The sequence below is a fragment of the Choloepus didactylus genome, chromosome 6 (genome assembly GCF_015220235.1).
Source record: "Choloepus didactylus isolate mChoDid1 chromosome 6, mChoDid1.pri, whole genome shotgun sequence".
Classification (NCBI taxonomy): domain Eukaryota; kingdom Metazoa; phylum Chordata; class Mammalia; order Pilosa; family Megalonychidae; genus Choloepus; species Choloepus didactylus.
The window spans coordinates 19,820,023-19,842,972 of NC_051312.1; the positions used below are offsets into that span (position 1 = coordinate 19,820,023).

General features: G+C 49.0%; 1 protein-coding gene and 1 long non-coding RNA gene across 3 annotated transcripts; one reads left to right on the forward strand and one right to left on the reverse strand.

Annotated features, from left to right (window-relative positions):
• Window positions 1-29: 29 nt before the first annotated feature.
• Window positions 30-3,175, reverse strand: LOC119537982. Its single transcript, XR_005217493.1, has 3 exons — window positions 2,917-3,175; window positions 2,242-2,579; window positions 30-218 (listed from the first exon to the last, which is right to left on the reverse strand). It is a non-coding gene; the product is annotated as an uncharacterized LOC119537982 (long non-coding RNA).
• On the forward strand, window positions 1,166-18,717 carry SLC43A3 (solute carrier family 43 member 3). 2 transcript variants are annotated; one of them, XM_037840640.1, is made up of 13 exons: window positions 1,166-1,378; window positions 2,290-2,656; window positions 2,993-3,122; window positions 4,586-4,632; window positions 6,829-6,905; window positions 7,165-7,257; window positions 9,288-9,427; window positions 10,557-10,654; window positions 11,719-11,886; window positions 12,103-12,222; window positions 15,668-15,854; window positions 16,492-16,615; window positions 17,644-18,717. In XM_037840640.1, exons 2-13 carry the CDS (start codon window positions 2,473-2,475, stop codon window positions 17,746-17,748), a joined length of 1,473 nt encoding a protein of 490 aa, XP_037696568.1. In that variant the 5' UTR covers window positions 1,166-1,378; window positions 2,290-2,472; the 3' UTR covers window positions 17,749-18,717. The 2 variants fall into 2 exon arrangements, with proteins under 2 accessions (XP_037696568.1, XP_037696569.1); XM_037840641.1 differs by lacking the exon at window positions 1,166-1,378 and adding an exon at window positions 1,568-1,586.
• Window positions 18,718-22,950: the final 4,233 nt, after the last annotated feature.

Consider the following 22,950-nt stretch of genomic DNA (forward strand, 5'->3'; position numbering starts at 1 on the left):
GCTGCTATATTTTTATAGTTCTTTCCATCAATTAATTTTCTGTCTTAAAAAAAAAAAGAGATTTGTTTTGTATTCTCTAAGTCCAAATATCCATAATTAAGCCTGGGAGGAACACAGGTTTGGGAGTCAGGCAGACACCTCCACTTCATAGCCGTGACCTTGGGCATGCTCCTTTGCAGTGCTTTCCCAAAGCTGATTCTCTGGCTCTCTCTCCTTATCTGCAAAAAGGAGAACACATATGGCATTCAGGACATGCCCACTGCAGAGCACCTGCTCTGCAGGATATTACAAACCTAACTCAGATCTCTTTTATGACAATTACTGTAATTAAGATACTATTATTATTACAGGTGGAGCAGCCAAAGAACTTGCCTCAGGTTGTGTGACTAGTGACCATCTGGGTCATCACCAGGGTTCTGTGGTAATACACCCCAGCAGCCTCAGGCTTTCTTTTGGTGGGGATATGGAAAACATTCCCTGGTTCTGGACTTCCACTGTCCTAGCTGGTTGACTCTGAATCACTGCCCTATCCTCTGTCTCTTCCTCTTTGGAAAGAGGGGTGGTCTTGGAATAGCTGAGTCCCTGGGCCACTGAAGGGGGCATCCCAAGCTGGGACTCTGCATACAGTGTCTAATATTCAAAAAGTCCTCCCCCAAACTGAGCTTTTGATGAGGCACAGGACAAGTGGGGATGTCAGCTCAGGGCTGGGAAAGACAGCAACACAGCTGGTTAGGGTGGCTAGCTCACACAGATCAGAAGCTCCGATGGGCAATTATATATGGCTTTGATTAATAAAAAATGGGGCAATGAATGAATACTTAATCAATGCAGTCTGGCTGGTGGACTCTTTCAGTACCTGAACTGGGGGTGAGGCAGGGAGTAATCAAAGGGTTCCTTGGGGTGTAAAGGCAGGGCATCTCTCCGAAAGATAGGCCTTTCAGTTCTGGTTCTTGGCTCTGATTCAGTGGTTGGGATTTTTTTTTTTTTTTTTTTTTTTTTTTTTGGCAGAGCTGGGTGCATGAGCTGGGGAGAGAGGGTTGCACTGGCCGCCAGAGGGGAAGAGCTATGTTCTGTGCCCACTCAAGTGGTCAAGTAAGCGCCTGGAATGTGAAGTGTGTGTGTGTGTGTGTGTGTGTGTGTGTGTGTGTGTGTGTGTGCGCGTGCGCGCGCGCGCGCGCGCTTGCATGTAGCAGTCTTGTCGGTGTGTGTGTGGTGTGTGCTGTGAGTTTGTGATCTTTTCGGGAGACTGCATGCGTGTGTATCAGCATCAAAACCAGGGTAGAGAAAAGGCAGGGGAACAGGGAGGGTGAAAGTGAATCAGGAGAGATTAAGAGCGAGAGAAAAAGAAGACCCAAGTTCAAACCGACCACGCGAGATGGTGAGCAAGAGAGAAAAAGGAAGTGAGGCAAAATTGGGGGGTGGGGGAGGACCTGAGTCCGCTCGTCTTGTCCCGGCCCCTTCCCGCGGGCAGAGGCAAGGAGGAGCCTGGGAGGGGCCGCAAGTGCGCGAACCCCAACAATGGCTGGGCGCGGGGAGAGCGCGGGGAGAGCGCGGGGAGAGCGCGGAGCCGGCGAGGCGCGGGAGGGGTAGGATGCTGGGCAGGGGCGGGGGGTGAGGGCCGCGGGGTCCCGGCGGGGGTAGGGGGCACGATGGGGCGGCGATCGCACGCAGACCCCCCCGGGGTGTCTCTGTGGGAAGTTCCCTTGTATTTGTTCGTGTGTTGGGGGTGGGGGGAGGGGGCAGCCTCTGGGTACTTTCCCTGTAGAAGCTGATGGGCCAGGAAGCGAGTGGGGAGTCCTGAGCCAGGGCCACCCAAGTACCACACTCTAGTTGGGGTACTTTTTGGCTCCTATCTTCCTGTGCTGTGACCAGCCATGTGAGCTTTGGCAGATTGATGAAAACCCCTGAGTTTCTGTTTCTTTGTTGGGAAGCTCAAGATAACCAACCCAAACTTTGCCAGGTGGTTGTGAGAATTCGTGAGACCATATATACAAATGTACCTGGTTCAGGGTTGCTGATAGTGCAGTGGCCATTCCCCATGTTTTAGGTTCAGAAGTTCCTACTTTGCCATAGGCTGCTTGTGTAATTTGGGGTTTCCAATTTAAGACCAGCCTTCTCCACAATGAGATATCTTCCCAAATGCTGATAGTGGCAGCAAGGGAGGGGATTCCTGCAGCTGTTTTCAACAGCTGGCCTCATTCTGCACTCCCATCCCACAAAGAACCCGTTGTCCACTCCTACCTTTCCCACAATGCTTCTGTTCCCAGCAGCCTCCGCCTTCTTTTGCAGTATCCAGAGAATCGCCCATCTGGGTTCCTGCCCAAGCCCCAAACAGCCAGGACTAGGAAGGCTACAGGAAGAGCAGCGCTTGCCAAGGAATTTTCCAAGTGTGTGAACACCAAGACTTCGTGGTTCCTGGGGTCAGCGCAGGGGCCCACAAGTGGGATTTGAGGATCCGCTGCACGACGGGCCATGGCAGGCCAGGCCCTATACCTCCATGTGGCCACGCTGCTGACCGGGCTGCTGGAATGTCTTGGCTTTGCAGGCGTCGTCTTTGGCTGGGCTTCGCTGGTGTTCGTCTTCAAAACAGAGAACTACTTTAAGGAGCTGTGTGAACCGAACGTGGGGCCAACGGGCAATGCCACGGGGCAGGCGGGTAAGGGCAACTGAGTCTGGTTCCCAGGCTGTGGGAAGGGGTAGGAAGGACTCCACCCCTTGTTTGCCCTGCTGTCCTTTCTATGGTGAGAGGCAGGGAGTGTCAGCCCCAGATTTGGTCTGGGAACTGCCTAGAGACGCAGTACCAGATTCTGAGGGGTAGGCAGGGGGAGTCACGTTTCAACTCTGCTTAAGGGAGAACTTGCCTCTGGGCAGTCTCTCCCAGGTGGCCATAGAGGGGAGCCCCGACTGGATACTCACCTGGCAGGAAGGCTGGGTGGCTGGGAGATTGGTCCCTGTACCCTGGGCTTCTAAGGTCTCTCCTTTCTCTCCTCAGCCTGCAGAGCCCAGGATGAGAGGTTCTCTCTCGTCTTCACCCTGGTGTCCTTTGTGATTAACTTCATGACATTCCCCACCGGCTACATCTTTGACCGTTTCAAAACCACCATGACCCGCCTCATAGCCATGTAAGTCCCAGGCCAGGCAACTGGGCAGCTCTGCCGGCCCCTGCACCAGCAGCTTGCTCACCTGGGAGGGACTCGGCAGCTTCCTTAGGAACAGCCCCGGGTGTGGATGCTGTCTCTCGCCTCTCAACTCCCTGCCACACCTCTGCTTCCAGTTCTTCATCTCCTTCCCGGCTCCAAATGAAAGTGCTTTCTGTATGACGGCTGAGCTGAGCAGGAGCCCTGGCCTACTTCCTGCCATGGCTGGTCCACAGGCAGGGTTACGAAATTAGCAAAACCTGAAATCACCACCTGCCCTCACCCTGGGAGTCCTTGTGCTTGTGTGTTGCAAGGCCTCACTCTCAGGTTGCTCAAGCTTAACCTTCATTCTTCTCATTCCCCATCACTCCCAAAGGGCTTAGCTTGTAAAGTTTCCCGGGTGTCTCCGATGGGGAATTTCAGGGCAGGGTTTCCTACACGGAGGCGTCGTAGGAGAGGGAGAGGGGCTTGATCTCGCTCACACTGCGCGCCCGCATCTTCATTTCGTGCTCTACTTGCTGGGATTCATTGAGAAGCACCTGCCTGCTGGGACTGATAAGACCCAGAGCAGGTGCCCCCTGAGAGGCATGTGAGAGATTAACTGAGAGTGGTGGGGAGCTGGAGGTCTGGCTGGGCTGGGAAGTGGCCTGTGAGTGAAGCGAGTCACTGAATCTTTAAGCTTTTGGGGGCATAATGACTTTACTTTTTCTCAGTCTCTCTTGGTCTTTGGCTCACTCTTGTTTTTTTGCCTCTCCTTCTTCTGCCCCCTTCCTCTTCTCTAGCCTTTCTGTGAGGGCATGGCATTTATTACCCCATGCCTTACCAGCCCCCCCCAGACTGCTGAGGGATCCCCATAACCTTGGGGTTGTAGTCCTGAAATCAAAGCATCCTAGAACTTTAAGCTGGGGATCTAGAACAGTCCGATCCTTTCCTTTTACAGTAAAGGCTACTGAGAACCAGAGAGGGACAGCGCCTTGCCTGAGTTCACACAGACAGGAGGAATTAGAACTCAAGCTTTTGATTTGCAGACCAGGCATTAGCCCCAGGCTCCAAGAGCACCCCCTTAGGCCTGTTGGGACTTCCAGGTGGGAGGGTCTTGGCTCCACCCAGTCTGCCACCAGCTAAGCCTGGCAGCACTCTTGTACCCATCGCGTTCTCAGCTGAGCTCACTGCCCAAGCCTTCCCAGCCTACCTAGCCTTGGACCTCGGGATGGACAAAATGCCGCTGGCCTGTGAGGTCAGGACCACATCTCAGTCACAGTGGGGCTTTTGCACCTGGTTGTCAGTTTGGGGCACAAGAAGCTTCAATGCCTGTGGAACTCCCAGGCTGGAAATGCAGGAGTTAGCTCCCAAACTTGGAGCTTGGGCAAGCAGAATGCTTTGTTTTGTCCCCCAGGTTTTTTCCTTTCTTGACAATATCCTCCTCCTCCTCCCGTTCTGTGTTTCAGATTTCTCTACACCAGTGCGACACTCACCATAGCATTCACCTCTGCAGGTGAGCACTGTCAGGAGTGGGAGGGCGGAATTGGGATGGCACTTGGTGGCCGAGGCAGGTGCAGAAGGAATGGGCAGGACACAGTGACCCCACGGTTAGCCACAGACTCGGAGCTGGAAAGAACCTCGAGACACACTGAGTTACTGCTGGTCTGTGGACACGGTTTAGTCTATTGAGAAATGTGGAAAATAAGGACCTTGGAGGGATTTCTTCAGAGAGTAGAATTTATTTAAAAGTTTACATCCCTTCCCCTTATATATGTTAAAATGTTCTTTTATAAATGAAATAATGATATGAGTGAAAGCTGCTTTGAAAACCTCCTTACTTAGCAGGGTAAAAGTTAACAAACCTATTGTAGTCACAAGTTTTGTTTTCAAATTTTACTGGTCTATACAATCCCAAAGTCTGGGAATTACAATCTGGTTCACCCCGGCTTCTTCCGCTATGTAGAGGAGAAAACAGAAGCCCCTGCCGAAACTTGCCTCAGGCTGCAAGAACCAAGTAGTGGAAAGTGCAATTGGGTGATAAGTCCCTTCCTACTGTCCGGCACCCCCCATGCTCTTTCCTAGTGCCTTGGTTTTGCTGGCCACGAGGTGCTTTCCAGTATCCCACCCACGTGGCTCAGTTTGGGGGAAGTACAGAACTCCAGTGTGGGACTTAACCTGTAGCTGAATGGCAGGGTGGAGCTGTCTCCCTGTGTGCTCTGCAAACACAGATGGCAAATGTCCGTGTCCAAACAGATCTCATGAGATAGCCTGTTACTTAAACCACTCTCCTCATTAAGCAGGCTTCATGATTTTCAAATGGCTGAAGTGGAGGTTGTGTTTGACTCGACAGTTTTGAATCATGTGAACAATTATCTATCCCCCACCTTCATCCATAAAAAAGGGCTTTTTGTTTTTGGAAAGCATGTTGAGGCCACGGTGACCCTATTTTGAAAGCAGCCCTGACCAACCCTGAGTGCATTAGGGAGAGTTGTGCATTTTCTGAAGATAGAAATTGACTTGCAAACAGTGTGCAAGCCCCGTAAAATTAGCAGTGTGTGGGGCTTCTCAAGGTAGAGAATAGAAGTTACTTAGGCCGTGTGAGTGAGGGGACATGCAGACGCTATGTTGACAGACATTGGATCGCCTGGTGGAAAAATTATTTCCTTTTTATTTGCCTTTCAGTCCCGATTTCATGAAAGAAAATCTGGATTTGGGGCTCGTATGACTAACACTCAGTGGCAACCGCAGGTCTCAGGGATGGAATGTTCTAGGGACAGCTGTATCCACTTAAAATTTAGAAACACTGTTTGTCTTTCACTGTTTTTATTTTTATGGTGATTTTCCATTCATGACCCAGCAACCCAAGTGTTTTCATTTACAGTAGTGATATAAAGTTTCCTTTAAAAACAGATTTCTTTTGGGTAAAAGTGAGGCAACTTAAAGAAGAAAGTTTAATAAGTAATAGGACATGCATTTGTTGTGGCCAAAATCATGATGATGGGGGGCAGAGGTCTTAGTTTGGGAAAGACTAGTTACTCAAGGCCCTGGCACATTAGCTATTCTGCTATCATCCAGCATTTACTGGATCCAGTGCAATGATTTGTTTGCATGGCAGTCTTTTCAAGAGCAGGGAGTTTGTTGTACTCTGTTCTGCATTTCCAGGAACTCGGAATTGAATGAACAAAGGAAAGGCAATTTATGGCCATCTTATTACTCGGTTCTCATAGCATTCCCATGATGTAGGAAGAGTTGAGACTATTCCCATTTAACAGATGAGCTGACTGAGTCATGGATTCAGAGGCCAGCTCTAGGTCATGAGCTTGGGGGCTGAGCCTGGGTATGTCCTCCAGTCCAGGGTTCTCCCCCAACAACGTCAGGGGTGAATAGGAGGGGCTGCTTGCAGTTTAGTGAAGGGAAGGGAGCAGTGGCATCTAGGCCCCCCACAGACTGAGGACTATCTTTGGGGAGAAGGGGGCTCAGGAGGCTTCGGTAGGACATCCAGGAGCCTTGAGCTGAACCTTAAGATCCTTGAAGGATGTGAGAAGGCTGGCTAGAACTGCCCTGACCTGGGGGTTGTGGAGAATTTGGAGCAGGTGGGAGCCAGGGCTTCCTGGAGGAAAGGGGAGCACGTGACAGAGTTTGGGGCTCCACGTTTGGATTACATTTATGACACCAACCTCCTGCCCCCCTCTGTCTTTGGTTGTTGCAGACACAGCTGTGCTTCTCTTCCTGGCCATGCCCATGCTTAGTGTGGGAGGAATCCTGTTTCTGATCACCAACCTGCAGGTGTGGGCCTGCCCTAATCCCAGGCACATGGCATGGGGAGGTTGGGCTCAGGGTGGTTGGGCAGGGGGAGCGGAGAGTGGAGGGAGGGAGATGTTGTGATTGGCTTTCCCAGGTAGAACTGGTCCAAACCAGGGTGGGAGCTCTTGGGGTAGAGGGTGGGTCTGGGTGCAGTGAGGGCCTTGCACAAGCTGGATGCTCAGGAGATGTTTGTTTGTTTTATGAATAAATAAGTGATTTAGGCTGGTTGTGTGTTCTCCAGGTTGGGAACCTCTTTGGCAAACACCGATCCACCATCATCACCCTCTACAATGGGGCATTTGACTCTTCCTCTGCAGTCTTCCTTATCATTAAGGTAAAAAGGAACAGTAGTCAGCATTTATCGAGCACTTATATATGTCCCAGACACTTGTGTTATGAACTTTGCATGTGTAGCCTCCGTCAACTCTCTAAGGTAGTATGGTGGTGGAGCTATGTACCCCAGAAAAAACATGTTCTTAAACTTAATCCATTCCTGTGGGTGTGAACCCATTGTAAGTAGGACCTTTTGATGAGATTACTTCAGTTAAGGTGTGACCCAGATGAATCAGAAAGGGTCTTAATCCTATTACTGGAGTCCTTTATTAGCAGATTGAAGTTCAGGCAGAGAGACAGAAAGAGCCAAGGGGAGCAAGAAGCTGAAGGTCGGGGAACCCGGAAAAGGGAGAGGCCAGGAGAGGCCGCCATGGGCATTGTCATGTGACGGAGGAGCCCAGGGCCAAGGATCACTGGCAGCCAGTCCCAGTCCTTGGGAAGAAAGCATCACCTTGATTTGGACTTCTCTCAGCCTCAAAAAATGAGACAATAAATCCCTGTTGTTTAAGGCAACCTATTGCACGGTATTTGCTTTAGCAACGTGGAAACTGAAACAGCACGCTTGCTTTTAGCAACAAAGACAGTAGAATGGCTGTCAGGAGGGCCTGATGGGCTGGGTCACACCCTAACTGAATAACCTCATCAAAAAGTCCTACAGGAATGGATTAAGTTTAAGAACATGTTTTTCTGGAGTACATAGCTCCAAACCACCACTCATGTAGTGATGTGCCCAGCCCACGGGATGAATCCTTATTGATTTAAGCCAACTGTGGTCCTTCCCTTTCCCCTTGGCAAAGATGGGTGGAGGTGGACATCTGAGTCAGTCCTGGTTAATGAGATGAAGGTGGTATATACCAGAGACTTTGAGGGGCATTTCCCTCCCTGCTGGAAGGTGAGAGCAAAGCAAAACAACATCCCCCCCACCCCTTTGTCCTCCTTCCTGCATGTCTTCTTTGAATGCTGGGGAGGACGTGACAGCTGGAGCAAACAGATGAACAAACAAGAAGTGTAAGAGGCAGAGGCTGTAACCCCGACTTAGTTCCATCTTGTGATTATGAGGCAACAAGCCAGAGAACAAAAGCCAACAGACTGAAGATGGCTGAGTGAAAGGAATAAAAGAATGTGGGTCCTTGACATGCTAAGCTGCTCAGCCTGTGAGTCACCACCCAGATATGAGCCTGGTTTAATCCCATGAGTGTCTTGGCTTGGAGGGTCACCCAGAGACTGAGCCCTTGGGGCACTTACTCAAGCTTTTCTACCCTCAGTACAAGAACCACTTTCCAGGCTCTCCCTCGTGCCCCTGGGTGTGCCTCCTTTCCTTTTCTTCCCTCTTTTTAGATTTGGAAGGGGAGAGAGCACTGGAGCAGGAGCTAGATTTCTTAGTTTAATCTGGTTCTGCTGCTACTTGCTCTGATCTGGGCAATTTATGTGCCTTTCTGGACCTCACTTTCATCCTCTGTAAGATAAAGAGGTTGGACTAGATCAGTGGTTTTCAAACTGGGCTCTGAGGAACCCTTAGGCATCTGTTGAATGTTATGTGGGTTACCAAGGGAAATGAGGGGAAGGATGACTGGGCAGCTGCCCAGTGATCTGTTTTATAAGTTGAATTTCTGCATGAAGTTCTGTTTAAACAAAAGGACTCTGCTGCTATTGAGGGAAAAAAAAAGGCTTTGGGCTAGAAAGTCTGAGGAGCCATGTTAAGAGGCTCTGCAAGGCTATGGGAGCGGGCAGTGATGATGGGACTGCTGCCAGTTGGGCCTTCGGTGTGAAGTGAGTGTGTGTGTGTGTACCAGGTGTCCTTAATCAGTTTCTAGGAGAGTTGGCAAGAATCTGTATTAAGTTCTTACCTGGAACTAAGTCTGGGGGTTCCAGCCTCTGCCTCTTACGCTTTTTGTTTGTTTGTTTGTTTTCCAAGTGTTTCTTTAAAAAGTTTTGTTTTTTTTTATTGGGGAACTTTTGGGTTTCCAGAAAAATCAAGGTCCAGAGTTCCCAAATACCCCTTATACTGACTTTTTCCTCCTTTTTCGGCAGCTCCTCTATGAACAGGGCATCAGCCTCAGGGCATCCTTCCTCTTCATCTCTGTCTGCAGTACCTGGCATGTAGGGCGTACTTTCCTCCTGATGCCCCGTGGGCATATCCCCTATCCGCTGCCCCCTGACTACCGCTATGGGTAAGGACCGGGATCTGGTGATCATCGAAAAAAGCCCCTCATCTGACCTGGGGTGGGAAGAAGGAGGTGGAACAAACATGTTTTTATAGTAAGGTAGAAGAAACCTGTCACAGGGAAGGGAGACTAGAATAGGCATGTATCAGTTAGCTATTGCTGTGTAACAAACAACCCCAAAACTCGATGCCCTAAATATTAAGCATTTATATTTCCCACAAGCCTGTAGTTATGGTAGCTGGGTATTTGTGCTGATCAGGGCCCATCTTGGATGATCTTGACAGGGTTTGCTTATGCACCTGGGATCACCTGGTAGGTCAGCTGGGATGGCCTCTGTCCCATGTGGTTTGTCTCCTAGTCATTTGGACTGATGAAGCTGTCTGAGTCAAATGGCTCTTACCCTCCAGCAGGCTGTTTTGGGCTGGTTCATATGGTGGTTTCAGGGTGGGAAGAAAATGTGTAGAAATGCACCAGATTTCTTAAGGTTTAGGCTTGGAATTGGCATGTCACTTCTGCGGTGTTCTATTAGTTGTGACAGTTTATGAGGCCAATGCAAATTCAGGTGCTGGGGACAAAGTGGCCACCACCTGATGGGAAGAGCTTCAGCGTCCTATTGCAAAGGTTGGCAATAGAGGGGGAGTTGACAAAATGCCACCATTTTTGCACAAGGAGTAGAGGGAGGGCATTCATTTGCAGCTCACCTGCCATTTTCCCAGCCCCAGGTGCTCTCTGATTTCATCTTCATAGTAATCCTCTCAGATATAGATCATTGTCTCCATTTTCCAAATGAGAAAAACAAGGCCCAGAAGAGTTAAAGCCGAGCAATGTTCCCAGAGCCAGGCAGAGTCAGCGCTGGGTGTTGAACCCAGGCCTGTCCTGGTCTTCCATACTTCCAGTGGTTCTACATTTTGCTGCACATTAGAGTCACTTGAAGATCTTTTAAAAATATGGAATGCTGGCTCCCACTCCCAGATATTCTGATTTAACTGGTCTGAGTGTGGTCTGGGCTTCAGGGTTGGCCAAAGCTCCCCAGATGCAGCAAAATTCCCTAACTACTACACTATTCTCTGCAGCCTGAACCTCAGGTTCAGCTCATGGCTTTTGGGCTGGATTGGGGTGGTTTCTGTTTCCATAGCCTATGTTCTGGGAGTGGCACCAAAAAGAAGGAGAAGAAACCAGTTGAGGCCCAAAAGATGGAGCAACAGTCAAAGGAGCCCCTTTCATCGAAGGAAGGTGAGCTCTGCCCGTCAGTCCATCTCCATTTTCAGTCCCGGCTTTTTCCTGTAACTGATCTGGCATCTCACCTCCAGAACTCCCTCAGGGACTCAGAAACAGGAAAGTCAGGCAGAGAAAGAACTTTAGGGGTCATCTCATCAAATCCCCCATGGTATAGAGGGTACAGAGAAGGGCAGGGCTTGCTGAGGTTTATACAGTGAGTTGTTAGCAGAACTGGCAGTAGGACTAAGTTCCCAGGTACGTTCTTTTTCTTTTTTCTGTCCCTTCTCTGTCCCTCTTTTCTGTCTTTCTCATCTTGTCACATCTCCCTGAAGTTTGCCTTCTGCTACTTGCCTTCCCTTTCCCCCACTCCACATTCCACTCTGCCCTGTGTAGTCATTGCACTAAATCTGGCATATTTGTCCCCATTTCTGTGGGACCTCCCCAAATCAAGGGACAGAACTACCTTGCCAGGCTCCAGGAAGAGCAGAACAAGATGCGTCTGGAATCCCAGTCTCAAGTCACGGTCAGTCTGCACTTTAGGGAGCGCGATCTCACTGGCCGATCTTGGATCATGAGGCCCCGCTCCAGGGTGAGCAACAGAACGCTTACTTCGCTCTCCCATGGGGGCCATTAGAACAGGGCAGGGAACCGTTCTAGAGGAAGCTCGGGGGCTGGTACCAGAAGAAAGTCAGGGGCTGGGGAGCAGCCCAAACAAGAGCTGCCTTCCACAAATCCTCACCTCTCTCTCTCTACCTTTCTCTTCTCCTTGTCTTTCTTTACACCATTCTGGCTGAGAAAGTGTTAAGGAAAGACATGGCTTTGGGTCCAGGGTGGGAAAGACAGATTGGGTTTCTGCCAACAGAGATGAGTGTGGGGAGGGCCCCCTTCTGGGTGGTGGGTCTGGGGTGATGGTGACCTGGTAGTGAGAAGTGGCAGGCAGTTTGCAGAGCACACCGTTGAGTTCTGAGAGGCAGGAATAAAAGGTGGGCTTGGACCTCAGACTGTCCTATTAAAAGACTCTTGTTCCCCTAACCTTGTCCTTCCCTTGTAATTCATGCCAGTTCCTCCTTTCCCAACAGAGACGCCAGGACAGCAGCCAGAAGCCCGCTCTTTCTGGAGCTATGTGTTCTCTCGGCGCTTTGCCTGGCACCTGGTGTGGCTGTCTATGATACAGTTGTGGCACTACCTCTTCATCGGCACCCTCAACTCTCTGCTCACCACCTTGGCCGGCGGGGACAGGGCAGTAGGTATGTGGTGGGGCAGGGAGACAGCTCATCTGTGCATCCCGCTGAGGACTTCGAGTCTTCAGGGGTGCAGAGGATGGGTGCTAAGCCCCTCAGGGCTGTGTCTGGCAGTATGGGCAGAGGGACAGCCAGGGCAAGGGCAGGCTGGGAGAGTCCTCTCCTATCAGGCAGCCCTGGTAGTTGCTTTCTCGTCACCCTAACCCTCTCTGATCTCTGCAGTCAGCACCTACACAAATGCATTCGCCGTCACTCAGTTCTTCGGAGTGCTGTTTGCCCCCTGGAATGGCTTGCTCATGGACCAGCTTAAACAGAAGTACCAGAAGGAAGCGAGAAAGACGGGTGAGACCTGGACCCAGAGGATGAGGGGACCAGGAGTGGGGAGATCTTCCTTTACCCCCATGCTCAGCTTCGTCTCTTTCATTCATTACCCTTTTCTACTTGCACTCATTTCTTCATTCAATGCCAGTTATGTGCCAGATGTAGTGCCAGATACTGAGTGGGGATTCAACAACGGACCAGCCAGATGTTTCAGGGTAGAGAATGGAGGAAGACAAGCAACCGGGCAATTGCAGTCCGTGGAGTAAACCTGTAGGGACCTATGAGGGCAAAGAAGGACCTGTAAGGTGTTCTGGGTGGGGATGATGTTGGTGTCAGAGAGGGCTTCCTGGAGGAAGTGGCATCTAAGCTGAAACCTGGAGGATGAGTGTGAAATGAGCAGAGGAAGACGAGGGTCTGGGGAAAGGGGGCCAGGAACACAGTCGGGCCAGTGTGGTGAAGAAGAGAGCGAAACGCTGAGGAATTGGAAAGTGGCTCAGGCTGGGGTGTGGGTGGAGAGGTGGGGTGGTAGAGAAGAGATTGGGGAGGGGGCAGGAGGTGCCTGGGCACCTGCTACGGCAAGGTGTTTGGACTTGATCCTTGGAGGAAAGGAGGGATGCTGAGATGAACTGGTGGGAGTGGGGAGTGGGGACAAAAATAGTCAGCTATCAACATTCTGCCCTCTTATTTCACCTATACCCCTGCTTCTCCTACCCCTGCTGGAGTAGTTTAAAGCAAATCTCAGATATCATATCATTTTATTTGTATATATATCAGTTAGCACATATCTTTAACAAATAAGTCTTCTTTTACTGAAACATAACCATAATATCATCATCACACCTAAAAAAACCATGATGATTTCTTTTTTTTTTTTGCCATGCAACAGAAAATGACTATATTTGAATACATAACTTCTGTACAACCAAAAATAAAACAGCAGAATGAATTAAATGGATGATTTCTCAATATCATCTAATATATACTCACTTTCAAATTTCCCCATTTACCTCAAATATGTATCTTTACAGACAGTTTGTTCAAATTAGCATCCACACGTGGTACACACAATGTACTTGATTGTGCTTTTTCTGTCTTTTTAAATGTGTAATGTTGTCACCCTTTTATCCTTGTCATTTATTTGTTGAAGAAACTGGGTCAGTTGTCACATCAAATTTCCCACATTTTGGATTTGGCATCCTTTTGGTGTTCATGTAAAAATATTTCTTTGATTTGGTATTTCCTGCAAACAGGAAGTAAGATTGATGCTTGCAGAGACTCAGTTTAATTTTTTTTTTTTTTTTTTTTTTTTGGAGGGAATAATTCAGAGGTGGAGCTGTGGGCTTTGTTTGGCCCCTAGTATCTGTTGTCTGTGTTCTTACGATATTAAGATTGATCAGTGGGTTCAGACAGTGTCAGTCTGAGCCATTCATTATAAAGTGTCCTATCGACTGTATACTTAATGATTTTAGCAGCCATTATTTTATGAGGGGTGTAAAATGGTGATTTTTCTTCTATCTTTCCTTTTGCATTCAATAGCTGAAATTCCTCTAGAGAGAAAAACCATCCCACATTAACTATACATATTTTTTACCCTAGAATAAAGCTCATAATGGAAAGGCAGAATAAATGCTTGATTTCCTTCTCTATTTACAAGTTTTAAGAATAATGAGTTGGTGCCCTAGCAACCTCCAGGGTGGCTACTAGCTGTTTCTTTTCTTAAAGTTTCATTTTTAATGTATTTGATGCTTTTCAGTCCATTGCCATTGTGATTCTTGATGCTCAAATTGTCCAATCTTTGGCCATTGGGAACTGTGTCAATCTGGGCTTGGGTCCTTTTGTTATAATCCCATTAGTTTTACATAGTGTCCTTTCTTTCTAGCACAATGAGGTGTTCAGGTTCATTTTCCTGGGGATGTTTCCTGCCCCAGACCTTGAACCAGCCATTTCTCCAAGTAGTCCTGGGTCCCTTTAAAGGGAAATGATATTTGTAGACTACGGTCTGGATGCTAGGGTTTCTAACTGCTCTTGGGTTGTCCTTACTTCTAGGGCTGGGATAGAGTGAAGTTACACATAATTTTTTGGAAGGGAAAAATTAGTCAATATTGAAATTCAAACTTTACTTCCTTGAATTTACATTTGTATTTCTTTTCTTTTACTCTGAAAATCTTTGTTCCTAACAATAATATATGTGTGTGTGTGTGTGTGTGTGTGTGTGTGTGTGTGTATATAGTATGTGTATATCTATCATGTATTTATCTATAGTTCTATATTTATATACTTATATAAATTTATACTTTATATATTGCTAGTGTTATAACAATATCACTATTAGTAACACTATGATTGCTGAATGCTGTTTTTCCTCCCCCTTGCCGCCCTCCCTTCCTTATTCTTAGGATATGTCCTACAAGAGATATACAGTCAAATTACTGTTAAGAGTTACCAACCTGATATAGAGTTATGCACATTGGTTTTATTTTATTTTGTTTCTGATTTGGGGGATTGCTTTGCTTGCTTTTTTTCCTCTATTATTTTTATTTAAATTTTATTTTCTTTAAACATTTGCTGTCAATCATTTATGTTGTTCCAAAGCCAAAACTATGAGAAAAGACATATTCAAAAGACGTTTGACATCCAGCTCTGTCCCTGCACCCCATTCCTTCTTTTTTTCTTTAGGTAACCATTTTTATTATTTTTTAATACTAATATTATATATATACTTTGTTTCCTTCTTTCTTAGATAAGAGGTAGCATACCATGCACAGTGTTCTTTCTTTTTTCTAGTTGAAAAATATTTTTTATTCTGAACAGACATCACATGTTGCATTTAGTTGTAATGTTTCTGCAGTATTCTTTTTGAGTAACCATCTATTCTGGAGGTTATTCTGTAGCAAGGATCTCTGGTTATTCCTTTGAATTACCTGCCAGTTACCTGCCTCTTTCCTGCCTAGTCACCTGCTAGTTCCTGCGGAGTTACCTGCCTACTTCTCCGTTATGTGGCTGTAGCACAGCTGATGCAGCAGTGCCTTACTGATGGTTATTGGGATAGTTTCCAGGGTTTTTCTATAACCAGTAACTCTGCAAGGAATGTCTGGCAACTGTTTGCAGAATGGGTTGGAGTGGGCAGGAGCAGATGCAGAACCTTTTAGGAGGTCACTGAGTAATCCATGGGTGAGGTGACGGTGGCTTAAAACTAGGGTGAGTCGACCGGGCTGGAGAGAAGTGAACACACTGGAATGATGTTTAAGAGGGCAGTGGTGCACATCTGTTGATAGATCGGAGATGCTCAGTGCCCAACCTTAGGGGGCAGGTGGGAGAAAGAGAAAGACGAGTCAAGGATGGTGTCCAGGTTTCTGCAGTTGGCCAGTTGGGTGGATGGGGTCATCCCTTTTCCTCTTGCCCCCAACCTCCTCCTGCCCTCCATTGTGCTCACCTCCAACAGCCTCTCCTCTTCCCTCTGGACCAGGTTCTTCAGCCTCAATGGTAGCCCTTTGCTCGACGGTGCCCTCGCTGGCCCTGACATCCCTGCTGTGTCTGGGCTTTGCTCTCTGTGCCTCAGTCCCCGTCCTCCCCCTCCAGTACCTCACCTTCATCCTGCAGGTGATCAGCCGCTCCTTCCTCTATGGGGGCAATGCTGCCTTCCTCACCATCGCGTAAGTGGGCTTGGAGGGGTGGTATGATATGATGGTGGACACGCTGGGTGGGGAAGGGTGCTGGACGTAAAGAAATTAGAAGGAGGCAAGGATGGGCCTGGAGGTGGTCAAGTGAGGAAGACGGGGTTTTGGTGGTCAAGTGTGTAGATACCTGGAGGGGCTGATACCTGGAGGTGGAGGTTGGTGGGAGGGATGTAGGGTTCATGCACTTGATCCTTTGCATCTGTTCTCGCCTCCCTTCTGCCTCCCATTATCTACCTGCTGAACTCTTATTCACCCTTCAAAGCCCCTGTGTTATTTTTGTTTCAACTCTCCAGGAAAGAGTTGGAAAGAAAGTTTCATCCCCTCTTTGTATGCATGGCATTCTCTTCTTGCTTCCTTTGATAATGCACACATTGTCTGGCACCTGATAAACTGTTTATGTGTCTCTCTGTTCCTTAGAGATCTCTGTGTCCTGAGTTTCAAATTTCTGGGCAAAGGAGAAGCAGGGAGTGCTGTGTGGGTGTGGAAGGTGAAGGGCAGGCCTGGGACATGGGCATCAGGTAGCAAGTGGCTGACAAAGGCCCCCCGAGGCCAGACCACTGCTTGGGGAGAGGGTTACTGCAGCTCAGCGGAGGCCCTGTGTTTCTCTCCCCAGTTTCCCTTCGGAGCACTTTGGGAAGCTCCTTGGGTTGGTGATGGCCTTGTCGGCCTTCGTCTCTCTGCTCCAGTTTCCCATCTTCACCCTCATCAAAGGGCCCCTCCAAGGTGACCCATTCTATGTGAGTACAGTGGCGGGGGGTGGGGAGAGGGTGTGGGTAGGGTCAAGGACAGCCAGATTGGGGTGACTCAGAGAGCCCCCAGCAGGGGGCGCCCCAACACCCTTGCTGAGGGGTCTTGGTGAGCTCCCCGCAGGAACAATTCTGCTTCTCAAACTGGGGTTCGCGGGAGCACGTGCCTTGTCCTGGGAGGTCACTGAAGCCGCCAGATGTAATGGCACAGCTTCCTCGAGAGTCCATGTTGGCCAGAGATGTGGGGAGAAAGTATTTTTTTGCGTGGAAACAAATAGACATTTTCTGGAGTAGAATGCAAAATCCCCACAATACTTCAAGTGAAAACCTAGGACTTCAAAGATATTTCCTGCTTGTGGTGAGTGCCAGCGACTCCGGACTCTCCCACAGGCTGCAGCATGCCTCGGTTTCCCCAGCGGGCTGGAGAGAGCTGCCCGATGCCCAGCCCTGGGAGCCTGGCTTGACTCTCCAGGATTTTTTGTTTTGCTGCTGAAGAGATCGAGCCTCAAAGAGGTGACCCAACTTACTTATTCAGAGGTGCATGGCCGAACTGTAGGCCTTTTGACCTTGAATTCAGTGTTCACTGCACAGCTCTGTTGACCTCCTTTTAAAAAGATCAGCAAAAGCTGGGAAAGGAGTTTAAATGAGTCGCTGGTCGGTGAAGGGGCAAAACTTAAAAACCCAGAGTGATTGGCTTGTGACGCAGCTGACCCAGCTCCGGGGCTGCCATTAACCTTCCCCTTAGTAGTGACCTTGAGCAGGACCCCGCTCTAGGCTTCTGTGTCTTCGCTGTGAAACGGGTACATTAGCTTATTCTTCCCCAATTTCACCCCTCAGGGCAGAAAGGAAAGAATGGGAAGTCCTTCCTCCAGGACACCGCGGTGTCTGAGCAGAAAGGAAACTATAAATTGGGCAGGTTCTGGGTGGAGAGGAGCCGGGCCAGCTCCCCCTGTGAGCCATGGGGATTGTAGGACCTGGGTTCTGGGACTTGAGCTCACTCCTTTCTTTCTTTCCTGCAGGTGATCGTGACGCTGGTCCTTGTCACCCTTCTGACACTCGTCCACCCCTTCCTGGTGTACCGGGAGTGCAAAGCGCAGAGAGAAAGCCCCTCTGCTGCCTTCTAGTACAGAAGCTGTCCCTCTCCTGCGTCTTTCCCCACCTTCTAGAACACTACAAGTCCAAAAAGACTTTGCCTACTAAGGCTACTTTTATTAAGTAGCCAGCCATTTTTATTGCAAAAAAAAGAAAAAAAAAAAAAAGATATATTTAACCACCAGCCACAACTTCTGATCAGCAAGAGAAGAATCCTCAGTTGCTGAACTGGCTGATACCATACGGACCCCAAGAAAGGCACGTGGAAGTTCTCCTGAGAGTCAAAGCAGGGGTGTCTCCCAGCACAAACCTTGGCAGACTCTTGATGGAGGGGAGGTGCTGGTGGAGGAAGGGGTGTGTCACCTCCTCCTTAGGCCTGTGTGCCTAGAAAGACTATGTTCTTTAATGCAGTCTTGTAGGGGCAGACTTATTATGGGCGGGATCTTTTGATTAGGTTGTTTCCATGGAGATGTGACCCACCCAACCATGGGCAAGACCTTTTGATTAGATTATTTCTATGGAGGTGTGACCCTGCCAATTTTAAGGGGGATCTTGATTAATTTGCTGGAGTCCTTAAGAGAGCTCAGGGGCTGACACAGACCCAGATGCTTGGAGATGCAGACGGAAAGACATTTGGAGATGCTACGCTAAGAGATGAAGCTCAGAGTTTGCCCCAGAGAAGCTAAGAGAGGACCCCTGGACAGTTAGAGACAAACGCATTGGCAGAATAAGCAAGGACACACAGGAGCTGAGAGAGAGAAGTTAAGAGAGACAGAAGCCCAGAAGTTTTGAAGAAAGTCATTTTGAAACCAGAACTTGGGAGCAGAGGACCCTGCAGACGCCAGCCACATGCCTCCCCAGCTGACAGAAGTGTTCCAGACGCCATCAGCCTTTCTTCAGGGAAGAAGGGGAAGGTATTCTCTTGCTAATTCCTTAGTCTGGACACTGTCTTGGCCTTAGAACTGTAAATTTGTAACCTAATAAACCCTTTTTATAAAAGCCATTCCGTTTCTGGTATTTTGCATTTCGGCAGCTTTAGCAAACTGGAACAGCCCATTTGGCCCTGAAGCCTGTGTGGGCCTGGGCCCAGCCCCACGGGGGAAGCTTCCAGGAGAAGAGCCTGGGGTCATGGACTCGGCTGTACCACCCAGCAGGTAGAGGCGGCACCAGCAGCACCGCAGCTCCCCCTCCAGGGCACACCTTGGCTGGAGAACTGGCAGTGAGCTCTGGGGAAAGAGGGACAGACCCAGTGTGCCAGTTTGAATGTATTATGTCCCCCCAAACACCATTATCTTTGACGTAATCTTGTGTGGGCAGACCTATAAGTGTTAATTAGATTGTAATTTTTTGAGTGTTTCCATGGAGATGTGCCCCACCCAACTGTGGGTGATGACTCTGATTGGATAATTTCCATGGAGGTGTTGGCTCGCCCAATCACGGTGGGTCTGAATTAAATTACTGGCGCACTATACAAGATCAGACAGAAGGAGCAGTTGCCAGGCCAAGAGGGACACTTTGAAGAAAGCACAGGAGCTGCAGATGAGAGACAGTTTGAAGACGGCCATCGAAAGCAGACTCTTGCTCCGGAGAAGCTAAGACAGGACAAATACTCCAAGTGCAACTAAGAGTGACATTTTTGAGGAACTGCAGCCTAGAGAGGAACATCCTGGGAAAAAGCCATTCTGAAACCAGAACTTTGGAGCAGATGCCAGCCACGTGCCTTCCCAGCTAACAGAAGTTTTTCAGACACCACTGGCCATCCTCCAGTGAAGTCACCTGATTGTTGATGCATTACCTTGGACACTTTATCACCTTAAGACTGTAACTGTGTAACCAAATAAACCCCCTTTTATAAAAGCCAATCCATCTCTGGTGTTTTGCATTCTGGCAGCATTAGCAAACTAGAACACCCAGGATCCCTGGATCTGGGTCCCAGCTCTGCCACAGATGTCGGATGACCTCGGGCCAGCATTTCTCTGGTCTGAGCATCAGTTTTCCCATCTGTGAAACAAGAGGGTTAGAGTTCAAGGTTCTTTCTGGAGCTAATGCTGTAGGAGTTGAGAACAGTGACAGGAAGGATTTCTGAGGAAGCTTCTTTGGGATGGTCTCGTCTTCAGGGGGATGGTTATTTACTTTGGGCTTTTAAAAAAAATGTTTTTCGCTGGGGAATAATTTTATAGAAAAACAAAGCATCTCTGCCTTAAGGCAACAAGGCTTTGGACCTGGTGTGTGTGTGTGTGTGTGTGTGTATGTGTGTGTGTGTGTGTGTGTTCCTGAAGAGCCCCCTGTGGCCCCCCAGTCCCCAGGGGAGTGAGCAGAGTGGTGGGGGAGGAGGAATCTGGCTGTGGCCTCCCAGTGTGGCTGCTGGACCAGGGAGGGGACTGTGGGGGTGGGGCAGGAGCAGCCAGTGTACCTCCACCCAGCTGCTCCTGGGACCTGGGCTCAGAGATGCCCCCCCCCCAGGATCCCCCTCCTTTGCCCCCTTTTCCTCCCCACACCCTTAACCCTCAACCAAATCTGCCCCCCACCCCTGAAACTCCATACTCTCAGGTGGAGGCAGTAGATGGAATCAGAAGGTCCCGATTTGAGTCTCAGTTCTCCCACTTGGCAGCTGGGCAAGCCCCTTAGCCTGAGTGAATCACAGATCCCCTCACCTGGGGAGTGCCCAGAATCATTTCTATCCCCGAGAGTGACTGTGAGAATTTAAAGCAACTGTGACTGCCTAGCCTGCGGTGGGGGAGCACAATGCCTGTTTGCCCCTGCATTTATTCATGACCAGAAGAAGGAGAGAGAAGGTGAGTGGGTGAGATGGGAGAATCTGGACCACGCCAGGTGTTGTATTAGCCAGGAAAGGGACTAGGAGAGGACAGTGAGGCCGAAGGATGGAAGGGAGGGTGCTGGCAGGCAGAGTCATCATCCGTCTATTCATCCATGCATCTTTCATCCATGCATTCATGCTTTCATTCAAATGTTTATTGCACACCTACTATGCATCAGGCACTGGGGATATAGAGTTGAACAAGTGCTTCAATCCTGGGGCCTGATGCATAGCATCCTTCTTCCCATGGACCACCAAGGGACAGTTTCTGGGGGTCTAGGAACCTGGGTCTGAAGACAGACACCAGTGTTCAAAAAGATGGCTTTGATCTTGCTACCCTGCTCAAAAACTTGAAATGGCTCCCCAGTGCCCTCAGCTATGTGGGCCCAACCACTTCCCAGCCCTCTTCAGCTCCACCCCCCCCCCACCAGGGGTCAGGATCCATCCCTGTGGACCAAACACCCCCGAGGCTCCCAGCTTCTGGGCCCCCCGTGTGCCTGCTGATTCCTTGGTGTGGGTGGTTTATCGTTTCCCTGCCCTGGGAAATCAGCCTGGCCCACTGTGGTCCAGCTCAGAATGCTGTCTCCTCTAGAATCTCTTCCTGGGCTCTCCAGCACCTCAATGTTCCCCACACTTGCTCACACCCTTCCTGGTGATGGTAGCCACCTCCCCCCAGGATGCCCACTCCTCACCTGGACAGCGAGCTGCAGGAGGTGGGTCTGGGTCCCACCTGGCCCAGCGACTCACTGGGCTCACCATCCATGTGGGGCCAATTATGGCTCCTCAAATGGGTGGCGAGTGAATGAGTGAATTCTCTCCTGTTCTGCCCTCACAGCCAGTTGGAAGGGGCGAGCAGAGCACACAAGGAGGCAGCGTGTGCAGAGGGAAGAGCAGGGACTGAGGGCCAGGCTGACCTTTTCATCCCAGCTCTGCCACCTGCTAAAGGGTGTGACCTCGGGCGGGTCACTTCACCTCTGCACCTTGGTTTCTTTATTGGTACAGTGGAAGGAATAGACTTGCCTTCCTGGGCTGTTGTAAGGGTTAGCAATTAGGTTAAGTGAAATTAGGCCCGAGGTGGGTCCTCAATAGGCCATCACAGATCACAGATAAAGTTTAAAAAAGATGCCTAGTGTGCATTAACTGATGAATGGATAAACAGAATTGGAATATCCATGCAATTGAATAGTATTTGACCATACAAGGAATGAAGTACTGATACATAGTACAACACCGATGAGCCTGGCAGACGTGCCAAGTGAAAGAAGCCAGTCACAAGAGTCTACAGACAGTATGATTCCATTTATATGAAACGTCCAGAACAGCAGATCTACAGAGGCAGAAAGTGGATTAGTGGTTGCCTCAGGCTGCAGGGGGGTGGGAATGGAAAGTGACTACTCTAATGGGTAGGGAGTTTCTTTTTGGGGTGACAAAAATGTTCTAAAATTGATTGTGGTGATGGTTGCACAGCTCTGTGAATATTCTAAAAACCATTGAATTTTACGCTTTAAATAGGTGAATCGTATGGTATGTGAATTATAGCTTGATAAAGCTGCCATTAAAAACAAAAGATGCTTGGCTTTACCAGGAAGTGCAGAGAACGGTTATATCCAGAGAGAGTCAGAGATGATTCTGGCAAAGACAGATAAGTGGGGAGCAGGCAGGAAGGGCAGCCCTTGCACAGCTCTTGTAATTCTGCCCCCAGGGCCCTCAGGGCCCCCTCTTGCCACTTCTTTCTCAAATGGCACCAACTGCTCTTTCAAATGAGGAAGCAAAGCAACTCCGAGGTTTCACAAGTTTGGATTTCATGTGGCACCAGACTTCCACACAACCCTTCTCTCTGGCTACCAGCCTCGCCACAGAGGGACCAGAAACATCTGTCGCCATCTGCCCCCTGGTGCCAGGCTTCCCTGGGGCAGAGGACACATCTGCTTGGAGGAGAGGGCCCGCTGTTTAAGGACACCCAACAGCATGCATCAGGAACTTCACATGGTTATTTCCTTTAATCCTATTTAACCAGGGAAGTGGGTATGATATGATCAGCACTGCTTTACAGACAAGGAAACTTAAGCTCTGAGTGGCACCTTATGTCCCAAACCATCCAACTAGACTTTGTGGAGTTGGTATCCCAACCTTGGACTCCGTGATTCCAGAGGTCACGTTCACATAAGACATTTCCTTTACTTTCCATTTTTTTTCTCATGATGTAAGAAATGTATGGTTGTAAAACACATCAGAAAACAAAGAACTGCCTGAAAAAACAACATCCCTGGTAAATGGCACCCCTCAGAGATAACCATGTTAGCATTTTTATATGTTTCTCCCAGTTATTTGAATTTATATGCATAATAAAAATTCTCGTGTGTTTCTTGATGTGCTGGTTTGAAGCCGTCACGTATCCCAGAAAGGCCATGTTCAT